Source organism: Charadrius vociferus, unplaced genomic scaffold (assembly GCF_000708025.1).
Source record: "Charadrius vociferus isolate BGI_N301 unplaced genomic scaffold, ASM70802v2 scaffold195, whole genome shotgun sequence".
Lineage (NCBI taxonomy): Eukaryota > Metazoa > Chordata > Aves > Charadriiformes > Charadriidae > Charadrius > Charadrius vociferus.
This window is the reverse complement of record NW_009648539.1, coordinates 3,197,476-3,223,238: the sequence shown is the minus strand read 5'-3', so window position 1 is coordinate 3,223,238 and position 25,763 is coordinate 3,197,476. Positions and strand designations below refer to the sequence as shown.

The 25,763-nt window shown below is 37.0% G+C and overlaps 1 protein-coding gene across 1 annotated transcript in view; it reads left to right on the top strand.

Moving 5' to 3' along the window:
- Window positions 1-2,785: 2,785 nt before the first annotated feature.
- ERP44 (endoplasmic reticulum protein 44) overlaps window positions 2,786-25,763 on the top strand; it is a 39,257-nt gene continuing 16,279 nt past the window's right edge. The window contains exons 1-7 of the mRNA XM_009885912.1: window positions 2,786-2,903; window positions 3,127-3,173; window positions 8,335-8,407; window positions 10,304-10,343; window positions 13,448-13,563; window positions 24,147-24,331; window positions 24,819-24,934. Of these exons, the coding sequence (XP_009884214.1) occupies window positions 2,786-2,903; window positions 3,127-3,173; window positions 8,335-8,407; window positions 10,304-10,343; window positions 13,448-13,563; window positions 24,147-24,331; window positions 24,819-24,934 (695 nt within the window). The remainder of the gene's footprint in view (window positions 2,904-3,126; window positions 3,174-8,334; window positions 8,408-10,303; window positions 10,344-13,447; window positions 13,564-24,146; window positions 24,332-24,818; window positions 24,935-25,763) is intronic.

The following is a 25,763-nucleotide window of genomic DNA, read 5'->3' as shown; positions in this document are numbered from 1 at the left end:
ACGTGACATAGGAAATACCATTTCTTGTGAAACACTATCTGCTTTCAGTTTCTTCCTCCAAGATTATGCCTTAAAGGAGAGATTCTGAACTCTGTGGCCACTCCTTCCATAGATTATTATAAAAGTTTCAGTTTTGTTTTAATATCTGTTTTCATTGCTAGTCTGAGAATGAACAGAACATACATATATATATGTTATAAAAAAAAAAAAAATTCTCATTTCTTGTTTTGCAGTGTCCCTGTGTGTAAAGACTAGAATGAAAGGCACAGGAAATATTGTAGAAAATCATAGTGAATAATAGGATAGTATATTGCTTTTTGTAATGATCCATGTGGCTCTCAAAACACAGTTCCTAATAAGCCTTCTACTTAGACTTGACTATTTATATGAAATGACTCACAATTTATTCTCTTTTGCTACACGTCAAAATAATTTCCAAAATATTTGAAGTGCAAAAATGGCTCTGAGTTATCTTGAAACACAGAGAGGAAAGTATTGAGAAATGATTTGCATTTCAAGACTACATATGTGATCTGTGACGTGAGGAATGGAGTTATGAGTACACACTCTCCAAGACTTAAAGTTTCTATAATGAACGTTTTTTGTAATGGGTTTTATGTGTAATAGTAGTGGCCAAAATGGAGAACAGACCTTTTTCCTTGACTTAGTGAAAAGGGGCAGCAAACTATTCTGTTCTGCTAGTCTTATCGAAGTATTGGCAAGACCGAGCTACCCTTTATTTCCTATTGCTGGATCACAGCTTTAAGTTCAGAAGGTGCTGGCTTTCATATACAGCAACAGCTGTTTAACTTGCACTAATCATTTTGGAGATTGCATTTGTATTTTATGTGTTTTACTCCTTCTTGAAAGTGAATCCTTGTGTTGTCACCAGATAATCAGAGCAGTTCACAGATTCATGAAAGTAAGTTATCAGAACATTAGGTTGTTGTGTTTGGGTTTTTTTGGTTTGGTTTTTTTTTTTTCATAAAAAGCTGTACAAATTATACCTTTTTTCAGGGGGATTCTAGCTCCTTGTGCAAGAGAAGCTTGGTAAATAAAATACCTAGTTTCAGTAGTTTCCTGGGGAGCCGAATTCATGGCTTTAAAGCTGTGAGACAGGCTTTAAGGTAGGCTCATATTTCTGAGGATGTGGAGCACTTTAAACATTATTCATGAAGTAATACATTTGTTCAGACACTTATTTACATCTTTTGTAGATATATGGACTGTGATGCCTCTAAATGAATGTAATTTTTTGAGACCCAAGTTAAACATTTCTGTAAAAGACAATGATCCATAGGTTTGTGTCTAGAGACTTAGGCTTGAATGTGTCTAGAGACTTAAGCTTTAAAATAGTGCTTGGGTGCATGGTTCTGCTACCAGTAGCTTTATGGAAAAAATGCAGTGCATCGGACTGCACATTGTGATAATGAGGTTTAATTTTCATCTCTGCAATAGACTTCTTGAATGAACCTCTTGTGTCTTGTAATACTAGTTCACAAACTGCTGAGAGGTTAACTTACCCCTTTTTCTGGAAACCTCCAGTGCTGTGGTTACAAGCCATTGAGATATCTCTGTGGCTACGAATCATTCACAGTCATACATGACAATCCTACAACTCCTTTGCTTGTGTGTTAAGTTCAGTTGTAGGAAGACTAGCTGTGAGTTTTTTTTTTCCTGAGTTGGAGTGTCAAATCATTATAATTTGGAATTTCAAAGATACTGTTATAGATTGTGAATTGTTTCCGGTATTTTCATTGGCAAAAAGTTCTTCAATATTCATAATACATGTATCTACACCAAGTATCCCTGTCAGACACTTAAAATGGGAGTGGATGACAAGATACATGGAGGGGAAGAAATCATGCTACCTCTTCTTAATATGGTGGTCTCTCTACCTAGCTCTGTGCAGTTAGAGCACTGTTCGGCTAAATCATTATAAAATTGACTGTCTATCAAGGTTAAAGAAATAAGTTTAGTTTTCTTTTTATATATATATATATATATAGTCTGTGTTTCAGTATGGTTAAATTTATCTCTCTTCTCTTGAAAGTTAGTAACTGCAATCCTTAAATCTATTTTCAGTAGCTTCCTTTGAGTGTTTTAAATTTCCCTGATTAAATTTAAGATATGGCCGTTAAGAGAAAAATAATAGGGAAAGGATTTTTTTGTACCAATTTAAAAACTGCTCTGAACACTTAAATATAGTTCAGAAGCAATCATTAGTTAGTTTTTTGAACTAATATAGTTTTGTCTCATAGTCTTATAATGAAAGTAGCTTACATTTAATAATAAAAACCCTGCTTAATCAACAGGGATGGCAGCAGTTAGTCAAAATTATGAAAATGTTCAGGCACAGTCTGGAATCAAGTGGTGACAATTAAGAGTTGAACTTCTCTCACTGAGAGGGTGAATAATGTTCTTTTTTAATTTTTCCCCACCATTCTCTATTTACTGTTATCTCTCTCTGCTCTGAACTTTGTGGTTCATTATAGGGCTTCTGGGAACGCCGCCAGCGAGATGCTCCTGATTGATGGTTCCGAAGCCAAACTTCAGGGGCTCTTACAGTGTCTGTCAGCTTCGGCGTTGCTGTCTCCCGGGATTGCTTTCAATTTGTATCATCCTACAGCAGGCTGTAAACCCATCTGCTTCCTGTTGTCCAGGAGTTTAATGCAGACCTCAGAGCAGCAGCAGATTAGCGGCATGCATAAAGAAAAAGGTACTTGGGGACTGAAAGCCAGCCGCAGAGTCCTGTGGGGCTAGGGCTTCAGGTAGGAACTTCGACATGTCAGTCTGGATTAGATGCAGGCTAGAGCTGGTTGCCAAACATAAAATGATTTTTGTGATAGAGGAGAAAGATGGTTTAGTCGTGTGCCTTCAGGATTTCCCAGCAGGAGGAAAAGGTAAATGGAAAGTTTAGCAAGTGAAAATGAAGGCTGTTCTTGTTGACTGCCTTGCAGGTGTACTACTAATTAGAAATCATAAAGCTCCAAGAATAGATTTTCTGTATTCTTCAGATAGTTTGCTTTGGAAATGAGGACCTCTGTTTCATTATGTGAATTAAAAAATACAGATGTGAAGAACGAAAATTCAACAGGCCTGTGTTTTTTTTTTATTTTCTTGTAGTTTTAAGAAAGTGCACGGGTAAACTGTTAAACTGTTCTGCAGGAGTGGTATGTAAAGGGTGATAAACTTGGAAAATAAATACTACTAAACCTATAGGCCTGTCTCTTCTGTTCAGTTATCAATTCAAGAACTAACAGCACTAACTGGTAAGAGTAAAATGCTGATAAAAGATTGACCCAAATCTCCTGAATAGTCAATGGGTTTCATGAATTGGATGTGTGGAGTGGCAATTGAACAGCAACACTCTCAGCAGAAGATGAGTTGAAACAGGGCGCACTTTCATTTGCTCTTTGGAAAGGGATATGGAGCCTGGCAGAGGTCTGCCGGTTGGGGGTGAATGGAACGGGTTTTGCCCAGGCATTTCATTTTGTGTAAGGCTGCTTCCGCAGCCTTGTGCTGCATGTCAGAGGAGGATAATGTTGTCTTTCAGGCAGTGCTTTGAGGTCTTTCATTAGAAAAAAATCATAATAAATGTCAGCTAATTTGTAGTTAACTCCTCAGAAGCAACTAGTACTGGCTTCTGGCAGAGGTGGCTAAGTCATTTGCTAACTTCAAGTGAGGATCAAAATCAGATCATAAATACTAGGATTTCTGTTCTAATTAAACTTGCCAGTAAAAACCTGAGCACTGTTATCTTCAGAAATTTCCAGGAACCTGAGCTGATATATGCTTACTTTATTTGACAGTTTCTGAGGACCCGAAGATTAAAAACACATGTGCCATCTCCTCCTCTTGTCTCCCCTTATATGAGCTAAATTTTATCTTTGTAAATGCAGTGTTCAATTTCTGGCTTTTTCCCCTCAGAAATGCATTCTGTTAGTGTATAAAGCTTTCTGCATTGGTTTTAGTCTATAGTTTGTTTTGTCATTTTTCTATAGTGTTAAACAATTGGGATTAAATTATAAACATGTTTATCTAACTTGTGTAGTCTCACATTCAAGTTCTTAGTATTTTAATATTCTACTATATCTTTATTTTTTGAAGTCTTTTTCTTTCATAACTACTTAGTTTTACCTTCAGATTTTAGTAGTTTAAGCATTTAAAAAATACAAATACAAAAATATAGCTAATTTTATCAAATATCAAGGCAGTGACCTGAGTTGTTTTCAGCTGTACTTACATAGCCAATTTTCTTTTTGAATTATTTTTGAAAGGTGCTTTCTTCAGTGAGTTTGTAGCTACCTTGTGAGGCCAGTTGGAAAATTTATTTTTGTCCCCAGTTACAAATGTGAACAGTCATCTGCCTGTCCTTCTGATGTAGGCCAGTGGAATGCAAAGTTTACAAGTAAAAGTAGAAAATTCCGAAGCCTTTTTTTTAGTCAGTATGCTTTTCAAAACATATGTTCAGTACCTGTTTTATAAAGCGTGTAGCTGACATTCAAAAATGATTTCCTCAAAAATGTCTTGTTTTCCGCCCATGGGTATCAAGCACAGGCCTCATCAAAGGTCAGAAAATATTCTGAAAATAGTGTAGCTTGTTAGCAATTTAAATAAGAATTTGTATTCCTTCATGTTAAATATTAATACTAGTGATATCATAAACCCTCTTGCATCTCATGGGACAGGAAGATTACTAGGTCAAAAGGATATGTTTTCTTCCTTACAGGCATTATACCTTTATGAAACCTTCAGCTGAAGTGAGTCTTGCATATTTATTGACATTTCTTCAAGGAATGCTTTTTTTTATTCTCCGAGTCTTTCTACTTACTGTGAAGGTTTTGGCACCCACAATTATTCATTCAGTACAAAATGTTTAAGAACATGATTATGAATATATTTTGACAAAATAGAATTTTTCTTACTTCTAGTCGAAAAAGTATTTCTGTTATCTCAGGTTTTGTGCAACTCGTGTGTAAAGACTTTCTTAGTCTCAGTATTTTTCCACTACTGTTTAATGTAAAGGGGCAACAGGATATACAGCTTAATTTCATTTTCACCTTCAATATATGAAGATGTTTGGGGTCTTTATTTCAGTACATGCAGCTTGCACCACATTTTTCCACAACAAGACTTAAGAAAGCAGTCAAAAATTTTATTCATGCTATAAAGAAGTATTAGTTTTAATTTGCTTTTACTGCACATAGCACAATCTAGTAGATAATTTTATTGGTTACCAAGCCCTGTGCTTTGATTTTGCAGTTAAATATTTGCATTGCAAGTTAAGGTGTATTGTAGCAATCTACAAATGAAACTACAGTTCCTGATCTAGTTAAGATATCTGCTGAATAACATGTCCTGTTACCCGATTGCGAATAATATGCTTATCTATGTAACTTATCCTATTAGATAAGGTTTGTGTTGCTGCTGTAAAATTGTATTAGAAAAAGCCATGTGTGTTTTAGAAATTGCTCTCTTACCTGTTTGCTACGTTTAGACAATACAAACTGCTGAGCTCCTGTGCAAGTAGTTTCACCAGGATCTACTGTGGAAATTCTTTCCCAGTATGAATGCTGATGCAGAGCTGTGCACAGCAGCTCGAAAGTTCCTGCTTTCTTGAGGCTCGTGTGGATTTTCTGCATAAAACAAGCATTGTCCAAGGTTATAATAAGCAGGATAAGTAATTCTGTGGTCTTCGAGAGTACAATCAGAAGTTCTTGAGACCTTGCAGGGCAGCTGAAGCCTTGGAACTTAGATGAGTTTGCAAAGTCGCCTGCGGTAGGATCAGATGACAGCCAACTGAATGAGTGTTGAGTTATACTGTCCTTTATTGCCTAGAGCAGTATTCCAACTATTATTGTTAATCACAGCTACTGCTTCAGTTGCACACAAGTTACCTCTAACCTAACACTTGCGAGGAAACAGCCTGTGTGTACAAACAAAACGCTGCCAGCTCATTCACATGCTTACCTGACCCATTACTACAAATGTAACTGCTGCTCCCAGCACCTCCCCGTAGCAACACCACGGAAGCTGTCATCCCGTGCACACCCAGGGGGTGGTGGGGAGATATCTGCACTGATGGTTGCCATCAGATGTCACTCATCTGGGGGTAGTCTGACTGATGTAGCCCGGGGTCCATGTATGTAGCTTGTGTCTGCAAAGACCGAAGGCGAGGTCATCCCTTCTTGCTGCTCAGCAGTCAGCAACACCAGCATCTTCAAAGGCATTTCCCCAATATTGGCCTGCCACAACTCGTGTGTTGCATAGCTTGCTTAATCAGATATTTTTTGGCAGACCATGTCATTTTGCTGTTAGTTTCAAGTATGGACCTTACAGCTCAACCGTTAGTTTGGTTTCTATACAGTCATCTTAAAGGCAGAATTCAGACATTTGTGTTGGCCAGTTTTAAGTGCCCCAGGAAGGCTGCTCAAACTCCACCATAGATCGTAGACTTGCATGTAAGGTAAGTATTTTGTCCAATTACCAAGTGAGAAGGACTGGTACATATTTTTTATTACAATGGCTGCTGTGTTTTCAGCCTGTAGTGTAGCAGAGAGTGTATATGCTACTCAGTGGCCTCCACATGGAAAACATTAAAGGATTGGTATCTTCGCTGAAAAGTGTTCAGTGATCCCTAAATTAGAAGGAATTGAAAATGATTGCTGCAAGTCTCGCCTACATGCCATTTACAGTGATAGTTTGTGAGCTACGACACTGTCTCACTACAGAAGTCTCCCACAATTTTTGAAGCTAATCCTAATGAAAGCAGGCATCCAGTATGGCTGATGTTTTTTTAGAGGCCAATATGTGGTGCACACTTGCAAGATATGTTAGGTAACTTGATGTTTGACATTGAATTAGGCTTTTGATAAATTGTAACCAGTGTCAAAGATCAGTGTGCCCTGGAGGCTTGCTGCTTGTAGTCACAGTTCTGGTATAGGTCGGGGTAGATCTCAGGCTCTTCCATAAATAGAGACATCCTTATATCACTTGTATCGAGCTGCTCCATGTGGCATTATTTGGATTCTCTTTATGCTTCCAGCTGAATTTTTCCTTGGTGTCTTTGGTAAAAGCAGCCGTCAGCTTTGCCTCTCTAGCTGTGGGCATATTTTCTTTGCAGCTACAAGGAGTAAACTAAGGCTCCGGGAACATAATAGTGTCTGTGTCATATGCCACTGCATTTCAGTGTGAGGACTAATTCTTCAGGTATCATTGGGAATCTCTGGTCTCTTCCTGGTTCCTTGACCTGTGCATTCCTGTCAGTTCTCTACCGAAAAGCTTCCTTTTCCTTTCCTACTGTCTCTCTCAGCTGAATCATGGAAGCCATGAATGGAACCATAGAATCATGGAAAATGAGGCTGGATGGAATCTCCGAGGAGCATCTGGGCTGAGCCCTGGCCCTGCTTAGAGAAGTGCTGACATTCTGACCAGGTTGCTCGGGGTGGAAACATTCGCATCCCAGACCAGAGTCTGTATTGTCCGTCTCAAAAACTTGCACACTTATCTCTCTCGAAGCAAAAATAAGTTGTAACTCACTGTTATTTCTCTCACCTGAAATAGATCAGTGACTCTTCCCCCTTTTCCCCGCTGCATTTTGAGATAAGAGAACTGGGCTTGTTTCGGTGAATGAGAGTGCTCTTCCATAAAACTGCATGTTGCTGTGGTAGTTGCATTAAGAGCAATACATGTGTTGTGCAGTAATTTAATGATCTAGCTGACATGGTGTCTCCATTTTTGTAGTCTGATATGCCGATCACATGCTAGGACTGAAGCAGCGTCAAGGAAAAAATGCAGGAGATAAAAGACTGTAGCTAGTTGAGTTAGCTATCCTGAAATGGTTTTCTAAAACGGCAGTAAAAATGGAGGCAATTGCAGGCTTTATTTAATGAGAAACTTTTTTGCCAGACAAGCCCTGTAAGTGACAGAAGGAATTACTTGTCTCTGGGTGAAACCACTGTGCCCGCACACTTCTGGGCTGTGTGAGATTGTTAGGTGGGTAAAATGGGGGTTTCAGTTCTTTCTTCAGAGTGAATTTATGAATAGAAGTTATTCTTAAAGGTACAAAACTTACCTGTAACATTTCTTCCAACGTAATAGAGAATCGTGTGAAGACATAGCCAATTTTGCTTTAACTGTGAAAGTATGTTATATCTGAAAGTCATGTTTATTTGTATATTTGTAGTACTGCTGTCATCTGAAATGTGTTGACTGAATTACAATTATTTTACTCTTCTCCAGCTTTTGAACTGCAACACTTAAAATCATAGATATGTTACTACTTTATTGCTGAAACTTTATGTACCTTACTGGTTTGCTTTCTTTTCTTAGGTGTCTTGGCTTTTTAATCCAGCAAGAAGTGAAATAACAAGTCTAGATAGTGGAAATATAGATGACATTTTAAGTGAGTACTTTGAATATTTCTTTTTCTTTGTATGTCTGCAGTATGACAGTATATCTGTGTGAATCTTGCAGTGTTATTAAATGAATGTGCATACCTTAGCTTTGAAAATATGAATTGCAATCGGCATAGAAGTATTAAACAGCTATGATCAAAATTAGCTGTCTGAACGAATGTATCGGCTAACAAATTACTTCATTGTAGTGTAAATGAGGATTTGAAGTGTCTAAGAAAAATACCTGCTTGTTTGCAGATGGGAATGCTCGATTACGTTACCAAAACTTGTCAAGAGAGCATTTTAAAAGTTCCCTCCAAAGTAGCAGCAAGGGAAACCCATAGTGCTGGGCCTTAAGTATCTTGCTTGTTCAGCCATCCATTTCCTCAGGTTAAGCATTGTCCGGATTCTGGTGGTTCATAGAAAGGAGACTCATGAATTAAACAGATCAGTGTTGCTTGTCTGAAATCTTTTTGTCTGAAAAGTATGCAATTTGCCTGTATTTGGTTGTCTTTGCAGGAAAAAAGTTATTACATTGTTTCAAATATATTCAGAAAAAAAAAATCTTTATGTTCTTTTATTTAGTTCCATACTAGAATCTGCGTACTATTGCAGGATTGCTTTGTGTACTAAATGTATCATTAGGTGATATAAGATCTGTTTGTAAATACCTTTTATACAGTGAAAAATATAGAATCTTTTTGTAAAATGTTATTCATAAAAGGGAATATATGCCAAGTGTAAGTCCTTTAAAAAAATTTATCCTATTACTTTCAACAAATACTTTATGCCTTGGAGGTAACCCTGAATTTCTCTGTGCTTGTTAATTTCCTGTTCACCCCTTGCATTCCTTGCTGATAATGAAAATCTCAAAGCCATAATTTTAATCAAAACCATAGTTTTTCCCAGCCTTCTCAAGAGTCGTCTTTACAGCACATTGTCTTTTTCAGGCTTCCAACATCTTAATCTTCACTTGTAACTGCTTTGTAACTTTGTCAGTAGTGCAAATTCATCTAGCAACATTTCTGCTTTATAAAGCTGTGGCTGATACTGTATAGTTCCGGTATTTATTTCAAGTTTGGGGTTTTTTTTCAATGCCTAGGCCACTGCTACTAATAAAAATCAATTTACAGCATGGTTGTTATATTGTGTAAAGACCACAATTGATTTTTGGGCAGGAGATTTGTCCTTCTAGTTTTGATATATTTTCAATTTTTTTTTTTTTTTTTTGGTATGTGAAAAATAGTGTACAGGAGCATTATTTCACTACCTCATCGTATATATCCCTATAGTATTGCCTTTCTTTTTGAGTGCCCCTTAGCATTTTGCTTTTTGGGGGACTGAAGATTTTCTGCTACCTTTTGCCTTAGAGTCCAGCTTCTTGGCAAATAAGGTAGGTAAGGATCAACCAGAGCAAGCTGCTCAGGCAGGCTGCATGTTGGTCATTCTTCTAACCTACATAGTTGACATTTCAGCTTTTAACTGTTTTTCAATACTTAAGAATAAACTAGATAATGCTTAAAAGATATACTAGAGTACAGCTTCTAGCTTTGAGTGCCTTAATTTTAAATCTGGAATTACTTTCTGTCTCATATGTCACTTATTGACTTCTTTTGTGTCTTAATACCTTAAGTATTGGCACTTTTAATGTCTATTATATCAATTAAGTCAGTAAAATACTTGAGTGAAGGCCTCTTTCATCACATTCCCATTGGATATAGATTATATTTCAGATAAGATTTATCCTAGTATTATTCTAGCAATCAGACTAAGCTTTATGCTGAACAATCTAGAAATATTTGCTTTTATAGTTTTTGTATGTATATTTATAATCTCAGATAAAAGCACTAAGAAGTTTACCTCACAATGTGACATTGTTTTTTCTTTTTTTTTTTTCCTCTCAGACAATGCAGATGTTGCTTTAGTTAATTTTTATGCTGATTGGTAAGTTACACAAGTCTTTTTTTTGTGTTTAAACTTGTCTTTTGAAAACTATCATGTTTGGCTATAGTTTTCTAGTTGAAAATACTGTGGTGTGTTGCTTTCAAACTATTCTTTCCAGATTTTTTTAATGTCCTGATTACTTCCCCTTCTGCTGTTCTGCCATCTTTTGTTTCATTTAGGGCTCCTATCAGAGGAAAAATGCTTCTATAGTAGTATGGAATAACGTGCTATGTAATTGATTATTTTTTTTTTAAATTCGTTTTCTCCCTTTTTTCCTCTTAGCAAGACTTAGCTCCTTAACATACGACAGTCCAAAATATTCCATTTTTCCATTTTTTTCTATCTTGGTCCCGTGTGTGTGCTAGAAAGAAAAAGGCTTGAAATTACACTAAACATCAAATCCTCTAATCTGGAAGACCTTCCAAGTGGAGAACTAGAGAAACTATAATTGAGGGATGAAATCTGAGCAACTGGAAATGGAAAGAATTTGGGGCCAGATTGGTTAGACATTGTGGAAGACTTATTTAGAGGGACCTGTTTACTTGAAATTCTGTTTTCTTTTTTAAAAAAAACTTGTATACAAAATCATCGTTAGAATTAATTCAAGTACCATACTTTATTTTTTTATTGTGTAAGAGGTAATTTTAAATGTTCTGTTCTGCTCCACCATTAATATTTTTAAAAGAGTCTTTAGCAAGGAAGAAAACAGAAAAGTATTCCGAGAAAATAAAACTTTACATGCAAATTAATATAGAAAATTAGATTAGAAAAATAATTAATTTTCTGTCTTCCTTGATTAATGTAATCTTGACTGTAAATAGCTTTATAATGTAAAGCAGTATGTAAACTGAAGCACTACGCTTCAAATATTCCTCTCCCTGCTGTTCTGCTTTGTGAGCGTAAAACATTGGCCTTCAGGATCGAAGGTTGTGTAGGTGATTAGACTTCGGATTCCTTTCACCTCGTTCACATCCCATTATATGTCGAAGTCTGTAGGTTTGTATGGCCTAGAAATAGCAAGCACACAGTGTTTTACGTGAAAAATTTACACTTTGCCTTAATGATAATTCATTCAACTAGTAGCAGGCTAATTTTAATTGCTTTTTAAAAGTGATTTTGAAAAATTCATACCCAGTCTTTTCACATAGAATCAAGTTCTCAGTAAAGAGACGAATGCCTTCGTTTAAACTTTGCAGAAAGATATATTAATCTAAATCAGTTTAATAACCTTTGTATATACCTGTCACTTTATAGACAGTTTTTATCTTCAATTAATTTGCATCCGTTCGTAAGCTACCACAGACTAAATTGATACTAGGTGCATTTAAACCAACAAAATTTTTCTTTAGAGAGATTGCATTCACTTACCAAGGTATTTGTTTGAAATGTCTTTCTTTATAATGATAGTACAACTCACTCATTAAGTAAGAAACTAGGTCTAATCTCTTACCTGTTCTGTATAAAATTATGCTATAAAGGCTGCCTTATAAAATAAGTAAATAAATGAAAATTAAGATGTTTATTTTCAGTTTGTGATCTGCAGACACCTGGTCGATCATAGACTGCTTCAAAAGGTTTTATTAAAGATAACCAAGGAAAGCAAAACTATGGAGAGTAAATTTAATTCACTGAAGTTTGGGGTCAGCCTTGCCACTGAGAAAGTCACTTTTGGATTTTGCAAAAGGCAAACTGCAGGAGGCTAAAAATCCACATTCTGATACTTCTGTGATAGAGGGAAGATACCAATATTTTAAAACTTAATCTAGCAAGGTAACAAGTGTCCTGTTTTAGGACCTAATAAGGTCCTAAGCACAGCTCTTTCTGCAAATCCCAGCTGTTACCAAATCCACTATAGAATAGGTTTGAATTTAAAAATTTGCATATGGTTGCCAGTTGATTCACATTCTAGTAGGCCGTAATTTTAAAACATAACAGCCTTTATTATGATCATTACATGTAGGCGTTCAGTAATAACCCTTCAACATAGCATACTGCCTATGATGTAACGTGGCCTTTGAATGAGAGTAGATCACTTTCACTGCTGTGGATACTCTGCTGCAAGGGTGGAGAAGAACGAGGGGCAAGGAAGCCATATGTAATATACACATGCTACATAAATGTCGGGCATACGTGTGCTGCCCAGAGTCAAGTTTCTTTCAGAAAATGGCCTTAAGCCTGGTTTGTATTTTGAGAGCAAAACTTGCCTCTTCACTTGAATATTTGCTGTTGTAGATGTAACAGCGTCTCCAGGCTAGATACTGTTAAGTTTAAGCAGGGCTTCAGTGCAGGCTGTTTTACTGCAAGTGTGTTCCATGAGATCTCATTCCGATAACTTCTACAGTGCCATTATATGTCTTCAGTTTAAAATTCTGCCATGTGTTTTGAAGAACAGAATAGAAAATAATTTTGTTGACATATTAATAATGGGCTTGTGCACTAATGTTACCCTAAACTCCCCAAAGCCAGCAAAGTATCTTTACAATCCTATAGCCTTTTCCATGGGCAGAAAGAGGCGATTTTTTTCAAAATCTGACATGACTGGAAGAAGGGACCCCTGGGATTCTCTTTGTTCATAGTGCTGTAATAGTGATCTGTTCAAATTCTACCAAACTTGGGCAATAATATAACAAGCAATATTGTAACTGATATTATTGACCCTTATAAAGTTATCTTTGTGATATTTCTTGAAGGTGATTGTTGCTGAATAATTGAATCTCAACAATCCTTGTAACTTCTTTTACTATATTTTTAAAATTATTTCCCCAGGGATAATTCAGGTAGAAAAAATGAAGAGCAAACTTTCTGAATAGCATATATTTCCTAAAGGCTTATAATTGATTAATGATGTTTCTTAAGCAGATAAAGCAGGGGGGACACATCTTGAACTGTATAGTCTTTTAAACTTTTTTTTTTTCTACCTGAACTATTTAACTTACTTTTGAACCTGTTTTTATCCAGTTAGTTACTGGGATGATTACAAGTAGATGTTCTTTTCCAATAGATTTTCTTTCTTTTTCCTTCAAAGATTGAAATGTTCTTTGAGTCATCAATTAAAATATTTCAAATTAATATTTTGAAGTTGTGATTTTATGTTCTATCCACAGGTGCCGCTTCAGCCAAATGCTGCATCCTATTTTTGAGGAAGCTTCTAACGTAATTAAGGAAGAATATCCAGATAAAAATCAAGTGGTGTTTGCTAGAGTAGACTGTGATCAGCATTGTAAGTAAATCCCAATTTAGGTTTTTCTATGCTATCCTGGCAGTAAATTACTCATTGTATTGAAGAATATACTATACAGTAATTTAAAGTGTAGTTGGACCTGCCTCATCATTAAGCCCAGAGTTGTTTCTATATATCAGTGAACCTGTCCTTCCAAATTTGTCAGGGCAATCTCCAGTGTTGCTTCCTCATTGCATCCATAAACATGCACTTATATTCGTCCAGCCTGTCTCATTTAATGGGGGGAAAAAGAGCTGGGATTATAAATTGAATTCTCTCGTTGTGGGGTCAGAGAAGCATGAGAGCTACAAATGGTGCAAGTCTTCACAGCCAAGAAAAGAGAGGGGTATCCCTTCTTTGTCAGCATCAAGATGATGTTTTGCTCAGGTCTTCCCTCCAACTAGGACATGTGGTGGACTGCAAGTTGACTTTTGCAGAGCCAGGAGTGGATCAGAGCTTTTCTGCTTTGCTCCTTGTATACATGCCAACAAATGGTTGCCTATTTAGGTACTTCCCCCCACCCAGAAATACATGGAAATGATATGCCAAAACTTCCTCATTTTATGCTGGTATTAATCCCCAAAATTGCTTTTTAATCCCATAATAAGTAAAATGTAAGGAACATCTGCTACGCATTCAAAGACAAATGGATAGTACTGAGATTTTTATTACGGTGCGTTTTATAATACAAGATCCAGCTTTGCTGTTTTATGCTTCTGAAAGAATAGCACTTGCAGGTATAGTTTCCGATTCCTGAAGAGTAGTGCCAGTTGCAAGTGTCTTAAACCCAGCAGAAATTCAGTTCTAACCAATACTGATTATAATATTTGGGCTTTACAAAAGTGTTAATTTGTAAGAAGAATCACAGTTGGAAATTTGAGGAATCGCTGTACAGAGTTACTAGTTTGTACCTGTAGCATATCCCTGGGACTTACCATTGACCTAATAGTTTTGGTTTAGTGCTCTGTTAAAAAAACCTAAAGAGAGAACCTTATAAGACAGAAAAAAAGTCAATTGCATATCTCTGAAAAGTAACTGATTTCATTTACCTTTTTCTTTCCCATTTTGACAATCTAACTTTTTGGTGTTAGAGAGGATTTTTCCCAGTAATGAGAATTCTTGGCTTGAAGTGTCTTGGTTCTTACTTGCAGATTTAAAGGTCAGTAAGTCCACTCGAGCATCTTTCGATGGCACCATTTTGTGATCTGTTTTGTATGCATGCATGTAGTTGCCCAGCAATAAGAGCACCTGTCATGTGATCTTGAAAGAGATCTCAAGCATAAAAGAAAAAAACAACTTTTAAGGGAGCAAACCGTGTCAACTCAGTTTTTGAAATATAAGATAAGCTGATTCTTCAAACTGTGAGGAGTGGCCAAGGAGATTGTTTTGTCCCTTCGTAAAGATCAGTAAGACCAATTCATGACCACAGGAAATTTAAATGCCTCTGGGATGAAATCTTTGGATCGCTCAGGTATTGGACTCCCTTTATAGCCTCAGCTGGAAAAGAGACATGACAATATTTGCCCAGGCTATGCGAGCAGCTTTGAAGCATTCAGCTGCCTTCCTATGTTTCAGTGGTAGGGACGTGTTGGCGAACAAAAGTTTGAACGTACGTGTCCTTGAAGAGCAGTTACATTAGACACACGGTTGTAGAATCTCCTCTGAGAAGATCTCTTGTAGTGTCTTGAATACAGTGTAGAACAGTGCACTTGTGTAACTGCCTGTAGCATTTCCAGAGCAGCAGCAGGAAGGAGAGGCATGGCTGTCCTTAATGTGCTTCACAAGATATGCTTTAGTCTCCTTGACTTATAAGTCCAATAGTATTTTTTCTTTCTCATTATAATGTTGTCTATGTTAAGCGAACGTTTTCCAGCCTCCTTCCTGAACAGCCTTTTCCAGAATCACAGATTTTTGGGGGGTTCGTGTGTGGTTTTTTTTGTTTTGGTGGGGGTTTTTGGTGGGGTTTTCTTGTTTGTTTGTTTGGAGGTGGGTTTTTTTGGACCTGGAATACCTTCCCAGATCTAAAATACTTAACTACATCTTCAGCTTCTTTCTTTTTCATACTTGGTGTTCTCTTCTGCTTCCAATCATCTGTCTATACAGTGTGTGCTTGGGAGACCTTAACCAAATGCACAGCATTAAGTATTCAAATTTGCCATCCCTAAAAGTCAATTTTCAAGGAAGGCAATGAAATGCTTTGGAGGAGTATATTGAAGGCAAAGCCTGATAGGCGGTCTTTGCTGAAGCTTTCTTATTGAGCATTTTGTCTGTCTTTGTTCTGAGATCTACTATAGGATCTACACAAATAAACTACCCTTGATATTTTACCACTGCAGTTGTAGCAAGTAAACACAGTAGTAGCAAACACTTCAATTGTTTTTGTATCGGCTTATTAAACCAGTCACTCTACATACTTGAAATCACTGTTGCATATACTTTCGTATATAATCTATGACTTTCATTCTCTAAGAAAGCTCCCCCCTGCAAGTACTTGAAACACTTGAGAAGTTTGATGCTTGATCTTCTTATATGCTGATTGAATTGAGCTTGTGAGAGCTTGTTACGGAGAGCTAAGGCCTGGATTGCGGAGGAGATGCTACAGCAGAGATTGTCTTCCTTCCCATGGAAGCAGGTGTAGTGGGCTAAGTAGTCTAAGGCAGCCAAGAGTTTTGGTCATTCTTTTTATTACTGGAATACCATGAGTTCCTGTATTTACTCTTTGTGTCCTTAATTTTAGTACACGAGCATGACTTCTGCTGCAGAAGCTGTAAAATGTGAGAATTAAAAATAAAATCCTATAATGACAGACCAAGTCTTTTTCCCCAATTTGCATTGCCTTTTTGAATTAAAATAGCAAGGCTGTGTATGTCAATGTCATTCTGATTTCTAGTGTTTATTTGCTGGGTTGTAGGCAATCGGCAATCAGTTTCCTGGCACACGGTTATTTGGTATGTCCTGAAGTTTTAAGTATTTTAAGTTTGATTTTGATGTATGTAATAGCAGCTTTTTAGTAAGAGGGTGGATATTACTGTATTATCCAGCCTGGGGCTGTTGTACTGAGTGTTGGAGTCAAGATTGTTATTGTCTTTTTTCCCTGATTTACCTTTATATTTTTGTATGTGTTTACATATTTTAGCAACACTAGAAGGTTTATGCCAATATTTTGGGGGTTTGTTATGCCTGCAGATTTCATACCACTAGTAGTTTTCTATTAGGATGATGTTCTAGAGATGGTGGATTATTTGCATTACAAATGATCTGTTTCTTTTTGAAGCCAAGACTCTGTAGGGAATCCAAATAGCTGATTTTAGGCCGCTCAAAAACAGCTTTCAGAATGGTCAGCCAGGCATAGATACTTTCCATTTAATGCACTATTATTGAAGCACACTGCAGGGCCCAACAGCTCACACCAGCTTCTGAGGGTAAAGCAAATTAAAAAGAATTATTGATGCACTGCCAAATGTTTGATGCTTAATGACAAAACCATCATTCTGTCTGCTCTTATAGTCAATATGAAGATGTTTTTCTGGAAAGTGATAGGCTCCAATGTCATTAAATAAAAAATCTGAATATTAACACTATATTAAGCCTCTGTATGTGTTATATTTTACATCAGTTTATAATATTGTGGAAGATAATTATAACTGAAATGTATAAGTTAAGTCACCAGGCTGTTTTTAAGCTGATGTGGAACATACACTAAAGGTAAATCTGTTGAAGCAGGTACTCTTTCAATTTCCAAGACCTCATCCTTTTATAATGTATAAATATCCACTACATTGTGCGCTGTTAAAATCTTTGGGGTGGTTTTGGTGTATTCAATTTAGTAATTCATTTACCTTAAAAATTACGCACCTCTGTTTGAAGTGTAGTACCTGGTAAAAGTGACCTTCCATACAAAATTATAGATCTTTCTGAATATACATTACTGGAAGGTTTTGTTTTGGTGGGTTTATTTGTTTGCTTGCTTGTGGGTTTTTTTTTTAATGCTTTGTGTTAAGCAGCAGTGTTAGAAACTTACTTGAAACCTTGGATTTCCTGTGTTTCTTTTCTCTGTGAGTGAGTATTGCAATGCAGAAGAACTCACGTTTCTAAAGGAGAGTTTGTATTTTGAAGAGTTTCTATGAATTCAATATTAGGAGTTGTGGCACGGAATTCTTATGAATTAAAATAGAATTTGGGGGTTTAATTCTACTGCACTGTTATTTCCTTTGGTTTCTGAGTTAAAATATTAAAAAATAAGAACTGATTTGAATAAATCTTTGTACTTCCAAACAGAAAGCAACTTCTCTCTGGTGGAGTGGTGAGAGGTGCTTTGCTAGACAGTTTAGGGAACTATTGTTCTTTCTTACAAAACGTCCATGAGTAGTACTCTCACGCACTGCAGAAAGTTGCTGATCTCTCTGGGTCTGCCCATTCCTGTAACGTGTGCTAACGTTAGTCTTCAGAGTGTTACTTAGATTGTATTGCTGCTCTACCTTTCGTAAGCAAAATAACTCAATATAATAACAAATTTGGAGGTTCATAAATGAAACTGTAAACAAGCATGAGGATTTCATTGCATCCCTGCCACTTTGCCTGGAAGCAAATATTGGTCTGAAAGTCATCTTTGGGTGAAATAAAAAGTGGAAGTGATTGGGAAAGGTTGTTGATGGCTCTCCTCAGGAGAGCCATTTTGTTAGCCTGTCAGAAAAGGTTATGGGATACCTACTGATGAGGCCCTGCTAAGAGCAGGCATGGCTGTTGTGAATGCTCCTTTGCAGCAGAAGGTGGTCTAGATTTGCTGTTTCCCAGCTTCTTAGTAGCCGAGTTTGATGTAGAACATTGATTGATATTGTTGTTACCTGTTTTAGTCCAACATACAAGTCACCGCTATCACAGTCATTGGGCTAGGAGGCCTGGTTTAGATGGTCTCCCAAGGTCCTTCCTAATTCTGCTTCCTATTAATATTCCTAGGTCTTCTGTTTGTGTGCATGTGTCACGAGAGGAGTAATTTAACTGGGGAGAATTAATGCTGTATTATGAAATACTTAACAATAAGATGAATGTAGTGCTGCATGCAGGAAAGTAGGAGGCAAAAAGGCCGTTTAAGTGTACTTGAGAGAGCGAGAGTGTGAACTGAAATTAAGTGAACTTAAATGAAAAGTACCTATCAAAGACAGGTTTCATTTCTTGTCTGTAGTGTGCCCTGGTAGGTAGCCTGAGGGACTTCAAAAGATGTGATTGATCTCAAGTGAGCAAGCAGAATACTCATTTAGTAGTCCCAGCTTCAAATACACAGATGAAGGAATTTGTTAACTTTGAGATGGAAGGTATTGCACAAGGGTGAGGAAGAATTAAAATGATTTGACACAAAAAAAAAAAAGATTACTGTTAGATCCAGTAAATTCAAGGGGGGAAGGGGGTATTTATATAGCTTGAATTTATACATATTGCTATGCAACTCCTATAACCATCATGTAAAAACAAAATTGGAAAACACAATAGCTTGGATTTGTGCTAACTCTTCCTCGGACAACATGAAGACCTTCCTTAGAAAAAGGAGCACTATGAGTATTTTCATAAATTATTTTTATAGGGTTTGAGTTTTGGAACTTTGATTTTCTTCCAGATAATTTTTCAGGCTGTTGTAGCCCTCTGTTTGGCATGTGAATTGCTTCAGGTGGTGCCTTATATTATGAGATGGGCATTTAGGATAATTCTCAGTGGTGTTCACGGCCTAGTGGACTTGTTTTTTGGGAGCCAGTCCTATAGACTTAAAACCTAAATATTTGTTTGGTGGTGGTATGAATTATGACCACGGAAGACTTAAGACAGTGGACTGAGTTAATGGTGGGGTGATACCCTGACTCTTGTAAATACTGCTGGTCCTTCAGGGGGAAGGACCTTCTTAACTACATAGTGAACAGGAGCCTACTTTGATATAGTGTATCTTGATGCAGTGTTACCACATATTTGTCATTGTACATTTAATTTAGCAACAGTGGACATGAGATTCTCGGTGATGTGATTTGATATACTAGCTGAAGTCTGCGGACAGTGTGTTGTGGTGTTAACCTAGAGCAATGAAGTCTGAAGCCACCTGGGAATCAAATCACAGGCTGTGTGTTTACTTGAAGCTATAATTTAGGTAATGTGTGTACATGCCACATGAAAAGCCTGACACACCCTCGTTTTTGAGGGTGGGTCTTGGCATTCCTTTGAATAGAGGAACAAATGATGCTCAGACAACAGAGAAATGGCTAACAATGCAAGAGATATGGTAAAAGATATGGATTGCCCAAGATAGCTTATAAAGGGTGTTTTCTTGGAGAAGCTTGCTGAGAAGACAATGTGGGAGACTGTCTTAGAAGACATGAGTGTAAATGTCAGGCTCCATGTAAAAGTTTCTCTCAAAACAGCAACAAAAGCTGCTGTCTCATCCCTGTTGTAAGAGGGAGCTTTGCTTTCTCTTCAGTAGTTCAGAAGTATCAATACAGCCTATCTACGAAGAGAACTGAGTGACTATGAAGACTTTCCTCTTAGACTGTGTGGAATGAATAGTAGAAAATAGTCTGGGCAGTTTAGAAATGGTTGGATGCCAACAGGTATGTGTGCAAAACAGGGAGGAGAGAATCATCTGAATTCAACACTCATTGCTGTGCTTGAAGTTTCTGATTTGTAGAAGATAAGATCATCAACTATATCAGTAGCATCCTATCATAACTAGCGTGAAACTGTTCCGGATGGCATAGACGGTAGGCTTGTGATTTAATGATTAACTGGGCAAAGTGCAAACCTAAGGTTTGTACCTTTTAGGTACCTTAGTACCTGAAGAAAATGTAAAGTTGTAGCTGGGAGACTTTTTTTTTTCTTTAGGTATGTTACCTTTATCTGTTTTAAATACCTCTTTTCATCAGAAAATGGGCTGGGAGAATGTCTGGAAATATTTTTAAATTTAATTTAGGATTTACTATAACTAATGCGATCTGTGAATGAATTCAAACAATATTCCATGTATTTGCATTAAGTATTTCCAATTTTAAAAGGAATATAATTTTGTAGTTGCTCTGCTTATGCTAACTCTACCTGTATCAAATGCCAGGGCTTAATGAAGCATTTAAGGTTTACTCTATTTGACTTTTGAATGAATTCAAACAATTTTTCATGTACTTGCATTTTATATTTTGTAAAAAGATGGTTTTCAAATACTTACTTGTGTAGGACTGTCATCACTTTGTGTTAGTTCAAATACCAGTATTCATGGAATCTTAATGTAATTTGTAAAGAGCATGCAAGTTCTGACTTAAGAAATAATGTTTGAATTCGTTCTTGACAGTGGGCATTTTATTACCATTATTTTTTTTTACGCAACTTCAGCGCTTGATGAAGATTCACATCCCTAGGGAACAGCAATCTCCATCTCAGAGAACCTTCAAGACCCTCTGAATGCCCATTCTGCAACCTGTGCATCCTCCTATAGCTGTGGAAATAACCTGAAGGAAAAAGTCCACGTGTGAGACAAAAAAGTGTAGTTTTGGTGTTCTCTTGCTGTGGAGTTCTGTAACAATAACAGTCTTTATTCTCAATGTGTTTTTGCAAAACCTTCATAGGTAGTGCTCCATGTCTCTTATCAGACCCTGGTGAAGTTTTGATAGACTGATGTGCCATCAGACCAAAGGTCCTTCTATCAACAGAAGAGAAGGGCAGCAAATGCCTGGTTACTTGAAGTTGCTTGTCTTCTGAGCAAATATAAAGTGATTCCTCCCCCCTAATGCTTGCCACCTTCTTGCAGGCAGCTCTTAGGTACTTTAACTAAAAAATGATGGAATTTAAAAGAAGAAAAGACTATTGATCTAATGCTTGTTAATGTTGAATGTAGTGGCATCTTCCCTTGAGAAATTTGTATTAATTTGAAATAGAAGTACTCTGAGGACATAAAATATCATATCCTTAATTTTAACTGTGATTAGTGCATTAAGAAACTCTTCTGGGATGTTTAGGAAAGAGGTCAAGTCCTTTCGTAGTCAGAATTTATATTTGTGATATTTTATAGTCATGCAGAGATTGTTAGGAACTGGTCTTAGCTAGTGAAGCTTTTAAGTTTACTGGTTTGAGAGATGTTAAAGAACATTTTTGTGGAGTAGATATGGTCCATATTCCTTTGCTGTGTGCATTTTGTTTTCAGTTCTCAGACTCATTTAAGCTGTGCAGCTGGTACAAAGATTGTTTTCAGTAACTAAAGCTGCAAGTGATTGGTAGTGTTTTAGCAGCAATTAAAACTACTGATGGTTTCACTGAGAGTTCTCCAGGCAGCAGGGTATTCGGATTTTTTTGTTATCTCATATATCTCATAGAAGTCTGAAGGAGGTGATGAGTTTTATGTGCTAGAGGACAGTTACGGGTGCAGTTCCATAAGGGAACAACTTATTTCCAGTTGCACTGGGGATTGATTTTGGTTTGCAACTGAGAAGTGTATGTTAGCTGCCCAGTTTCAGCAGTTTGCTAATGACAACTGCCTCTAAATAATAGTTTTCACAGGACTTCTGTCTCCATTCTCTTTAGAAAAGAGTAAGTGTAAGAGAGAAAGCAAATCTGCTTTGCGGTAAATATGTGATTGAGAAGAAAGGACGTTCTTGTCAGAAAGGGTTATTATTCACGTTGTTCAGTACTGTGCCAGGTACGCTGATGGACCCTTATTTGGTTGTCTTCCTGCTGTGGGCCAGTCCAGGTCACCTGAAGCGTACCCTTTGACTTCTAAGGAGTCAGTGAAAAGTAACAGGACACGCATTCAGCCCACGCTTTCAGTGCCTTTCTCTCTCTGTTGACCAGATGAAACTTCTCTGTCTCCAAAGGACAAATCAGTCCATTGAAGTCTTTGCCTTTCCTTGAGAGAGAAGGGGAGAAAGGGAAGCGGGGTGGGTGTGGTTGGCTGGAATGAGTCACCTGAAAAGATTAAGCACCTCTGGAAAGTGGGCAGACTGGGATTTAGGTGGATTTAAGTACAGACAGGATTGAGGTTTAGGTAAACCTCATCCCACCCTATAATAGAGGATGCCCAGTTTTCACAGGGGGTGTGAGATTTTTTTGTTGGTGGTGGTTTTTTTGTTTCTAGATACATTTCCTGGGGAGAGTGAACAGCAGGGCTTAATTAAACAAAAGCAAAAGGAAAGTGCTTGCAGAAATCTACTTAGCGTGACATGCTTTGTCTTTATTGTTTGTTTTTAGTCTAGTTTTCCTAAGAATCCAAAGAGTATCTGGTTACCTTGTTTGTTGTTTCCCCAGTCCTTCCTCGTAAAAACTCCTTGAAGCTTTTTACTGAACTTCAACCACGTCTGAAAGAGGGAAGAGCATTCAAAGCTTATTAAGTACTTACGAAGTTTGATTAAAGCGGTTGTTGGATACTGTGCTGGATGCACAAAACCAATTTCTGCACTGTAGCAAAGGTTACTGTAAAAACTCAAGGCTGATGGTTCCTGCTCAGTATGCTGTGAATCACTTGCTGGTTATGTATAAGTTTCCCTGTCAATGTGTAGCTGGGAACCAGCTGCAACACCTATTGCAACTTGCTGTGTCCCAGTGATTACCTAAAGTGGAAGAGGGACAAAGGGACACTTGAAGTACTCTGGTGGGGCATAGTGAAGAACGGGATTTTTGCCTTAGTAGTTGTTGAAGATAAGGAGCACAGGACATGCATTCATGGGAAACTGGGCTTTATTGATTCTGCTTGGCTTTCTTCTTTGCTGTTCTAATTTTATTGTAAAACCTCTTTCCATTTTTTTTTCTTTTACATTTGTAAGTCTCGTGGATAAATAACTTGTAGTTAAATAGCTGACCTGTTATTTAAAGGTGAAAATAGCGAGTGCTGTTACACTAGATGAACGCAAATGCATGTTACTTTGTTGTGTGAAGCTCTGTGCCGTCCAAGTCTAGGAGGAAGCTGGGCTGCATGTACAGATGTGAATGAAGAACTGTCTTGAAGGGTACACTGACACTGGTTAACCAGTAGGGTGTTTCCCTTAATTTAGACACCTGAAATTTTGTGTTTGTTCAAAACCCGAACAGCTCAGAACTTTAACAGAAGTCTTCTGGCCTTCACAGGCTTTGAGAAATATTTTCCACAGCATTCGCATTCTCTAAAATTTAAGACATAACAATTATATTTCCAGCACTGTAATTGAGATAAAAATCATAGTTTAAAGAAAAATAGGGGATGATTTATTTTATTAAATTTTTTCAGGTGGATTAATTGACTGAGATTTGGCAAACTTTTAAGATTCCCATGTTCATGTTATGCTCTTAAATTGGCTTTCCTAATTGTTTGTAGGAAGTGTACTAAATGAGTATAGCTGACCAACTCAAGTCTTTACTTACTCCACGTTTTTGTCATGACTTTTTAATGAAGATCAGTATATGTGAGAAATACTGTAGCTGCTATCCATTCTCTCCCCTATGGCGGTGTTTGGTTGGGTTTTTTTCAGTTTGTTCTGGTTCGAAGATGTAGAACTACTGGCTCCACTTACATGCGCACATATATAAGATACCATGTTCAGTGTATTTCTTTATTTACCAGTTTTGGTTTTATTTTCTTAATTTCTTTTTAGCGGATATAGCGCAGAGATACAGGATAAGCAAATATCCAACTCTGAAACTCTTCCGGAATGGAATGATGATGAAGAGAGAATACAGGGGACAAAGATCTGTGACAGCAATAGCAGATTATATCAGGCAGCAGAAGAGTAACCCTATTAGGGAGGTCCAGGATTTGGAAGAAATTAGTTCTCTTGATGTAAGTCTTTCAGTTTTGTTCCTTCTAAATATATTTTTGTTTTGTTTTAAATGTTGAACTGATGAAACATAATGTATTTGAAGTACGTATTTACTTTTTTTTTTCCATTCAGAAATGTTGAGTGCTTTTTTTTTTTTTAAAAAAACTGAGGGGAAAACTCGATCATGTCCAGTATTACACATTATTCCAGTATAATCACTTTCAGCTGCATTAATTTTGTTACAATAACTGCACTACCAAATTACTTATTTTACTTTTAATCATTTTAAAAGAATTGTGTGTTGTATTTGATAAGATACTTCCAATATTTCTCACTGGAAAAATATTCTCAAGGATGCTTCTCAATATTGAAAAGGCAGAAAAGAAATAACTTCTGCACAGTTGTTGACTGTTGAATGAATGGCACCTCTGTATTTAATATCCTCAGGGAATAATGATAGCTTTTGATAAATTTAGGTAAGTTATCATTTAACTTTTGTTTTTACAGCGCAGCAGAAGAAATATTGTTGGATACTTTGAGCAAAAGGACTCTGACAATTACAGAACCTTTGAAAGAGTAGCGAATATTTTGCATGATGATTGTGTATTCCTCTCTGCCTTTGGGTAAGTTTTAAAATGTGTTGATTGCATGACTTTGTTATTGAAATTATGTTAATGAGTTGTATAATTGAATGGACTTCTTTAATACTTTCAGTGTGTCATAACCGAAGAGACTAGACCTTAACAGATGAAACACCGAGAGGATAGGAGGAGGGGGGAGAGAACTTAATGTTTCAAATTTCTCCATGTTATACAGATTTACAGCAATATATAAAAATATCTTCACTGGAGGAAGAAAAATAAATTGGGAGTGATTCCCTTTTAAAGTAGCATAATAAAATGCAATTATAGATTCTTTCTGCAGTGCTTAATGTGCCAGCACTAACCAATTTAAAGTGATTGGGCATTAATGTGAATGCAGTGGTTTGCAGTCTACCCATAGTTGCAAGATCAGGAATTTGCATGGGTTATACTAGCTTTTATACTGCATACAGTTGCCCTGAGGGTTTTTTGAAATGGATGTTGTGAAGGATAGCGGAGAAACTGAGAGGATGTATCAAGGTAGAAAATGTTTCATCTGTGTGAACAAAATTTGTTGTCAGTCAGTAATGCCTTTTCCAATATGTTTCCAAAAAAATGTTTAGGGGTGGGGGAGAATATTTGTGATGTGCAGGAGTACACATGACTTTCCTTTCCTTCAGTTCCCAATTAGGTATCCTATGAGCGTGTAAGCAGCCTTGGCCATGAGAGAATAATCAAATCTTGTAAATCTGTGATCTGTAGGTCTGTCAGTCTTATCCCCAAAGAATGGCCATTATCTCAGATGTTTTCTGATGAGTGCATCCGTGCATGTTCTCAGGGCAGCCAGTCTGAGTTATTATTAGAATTTTAA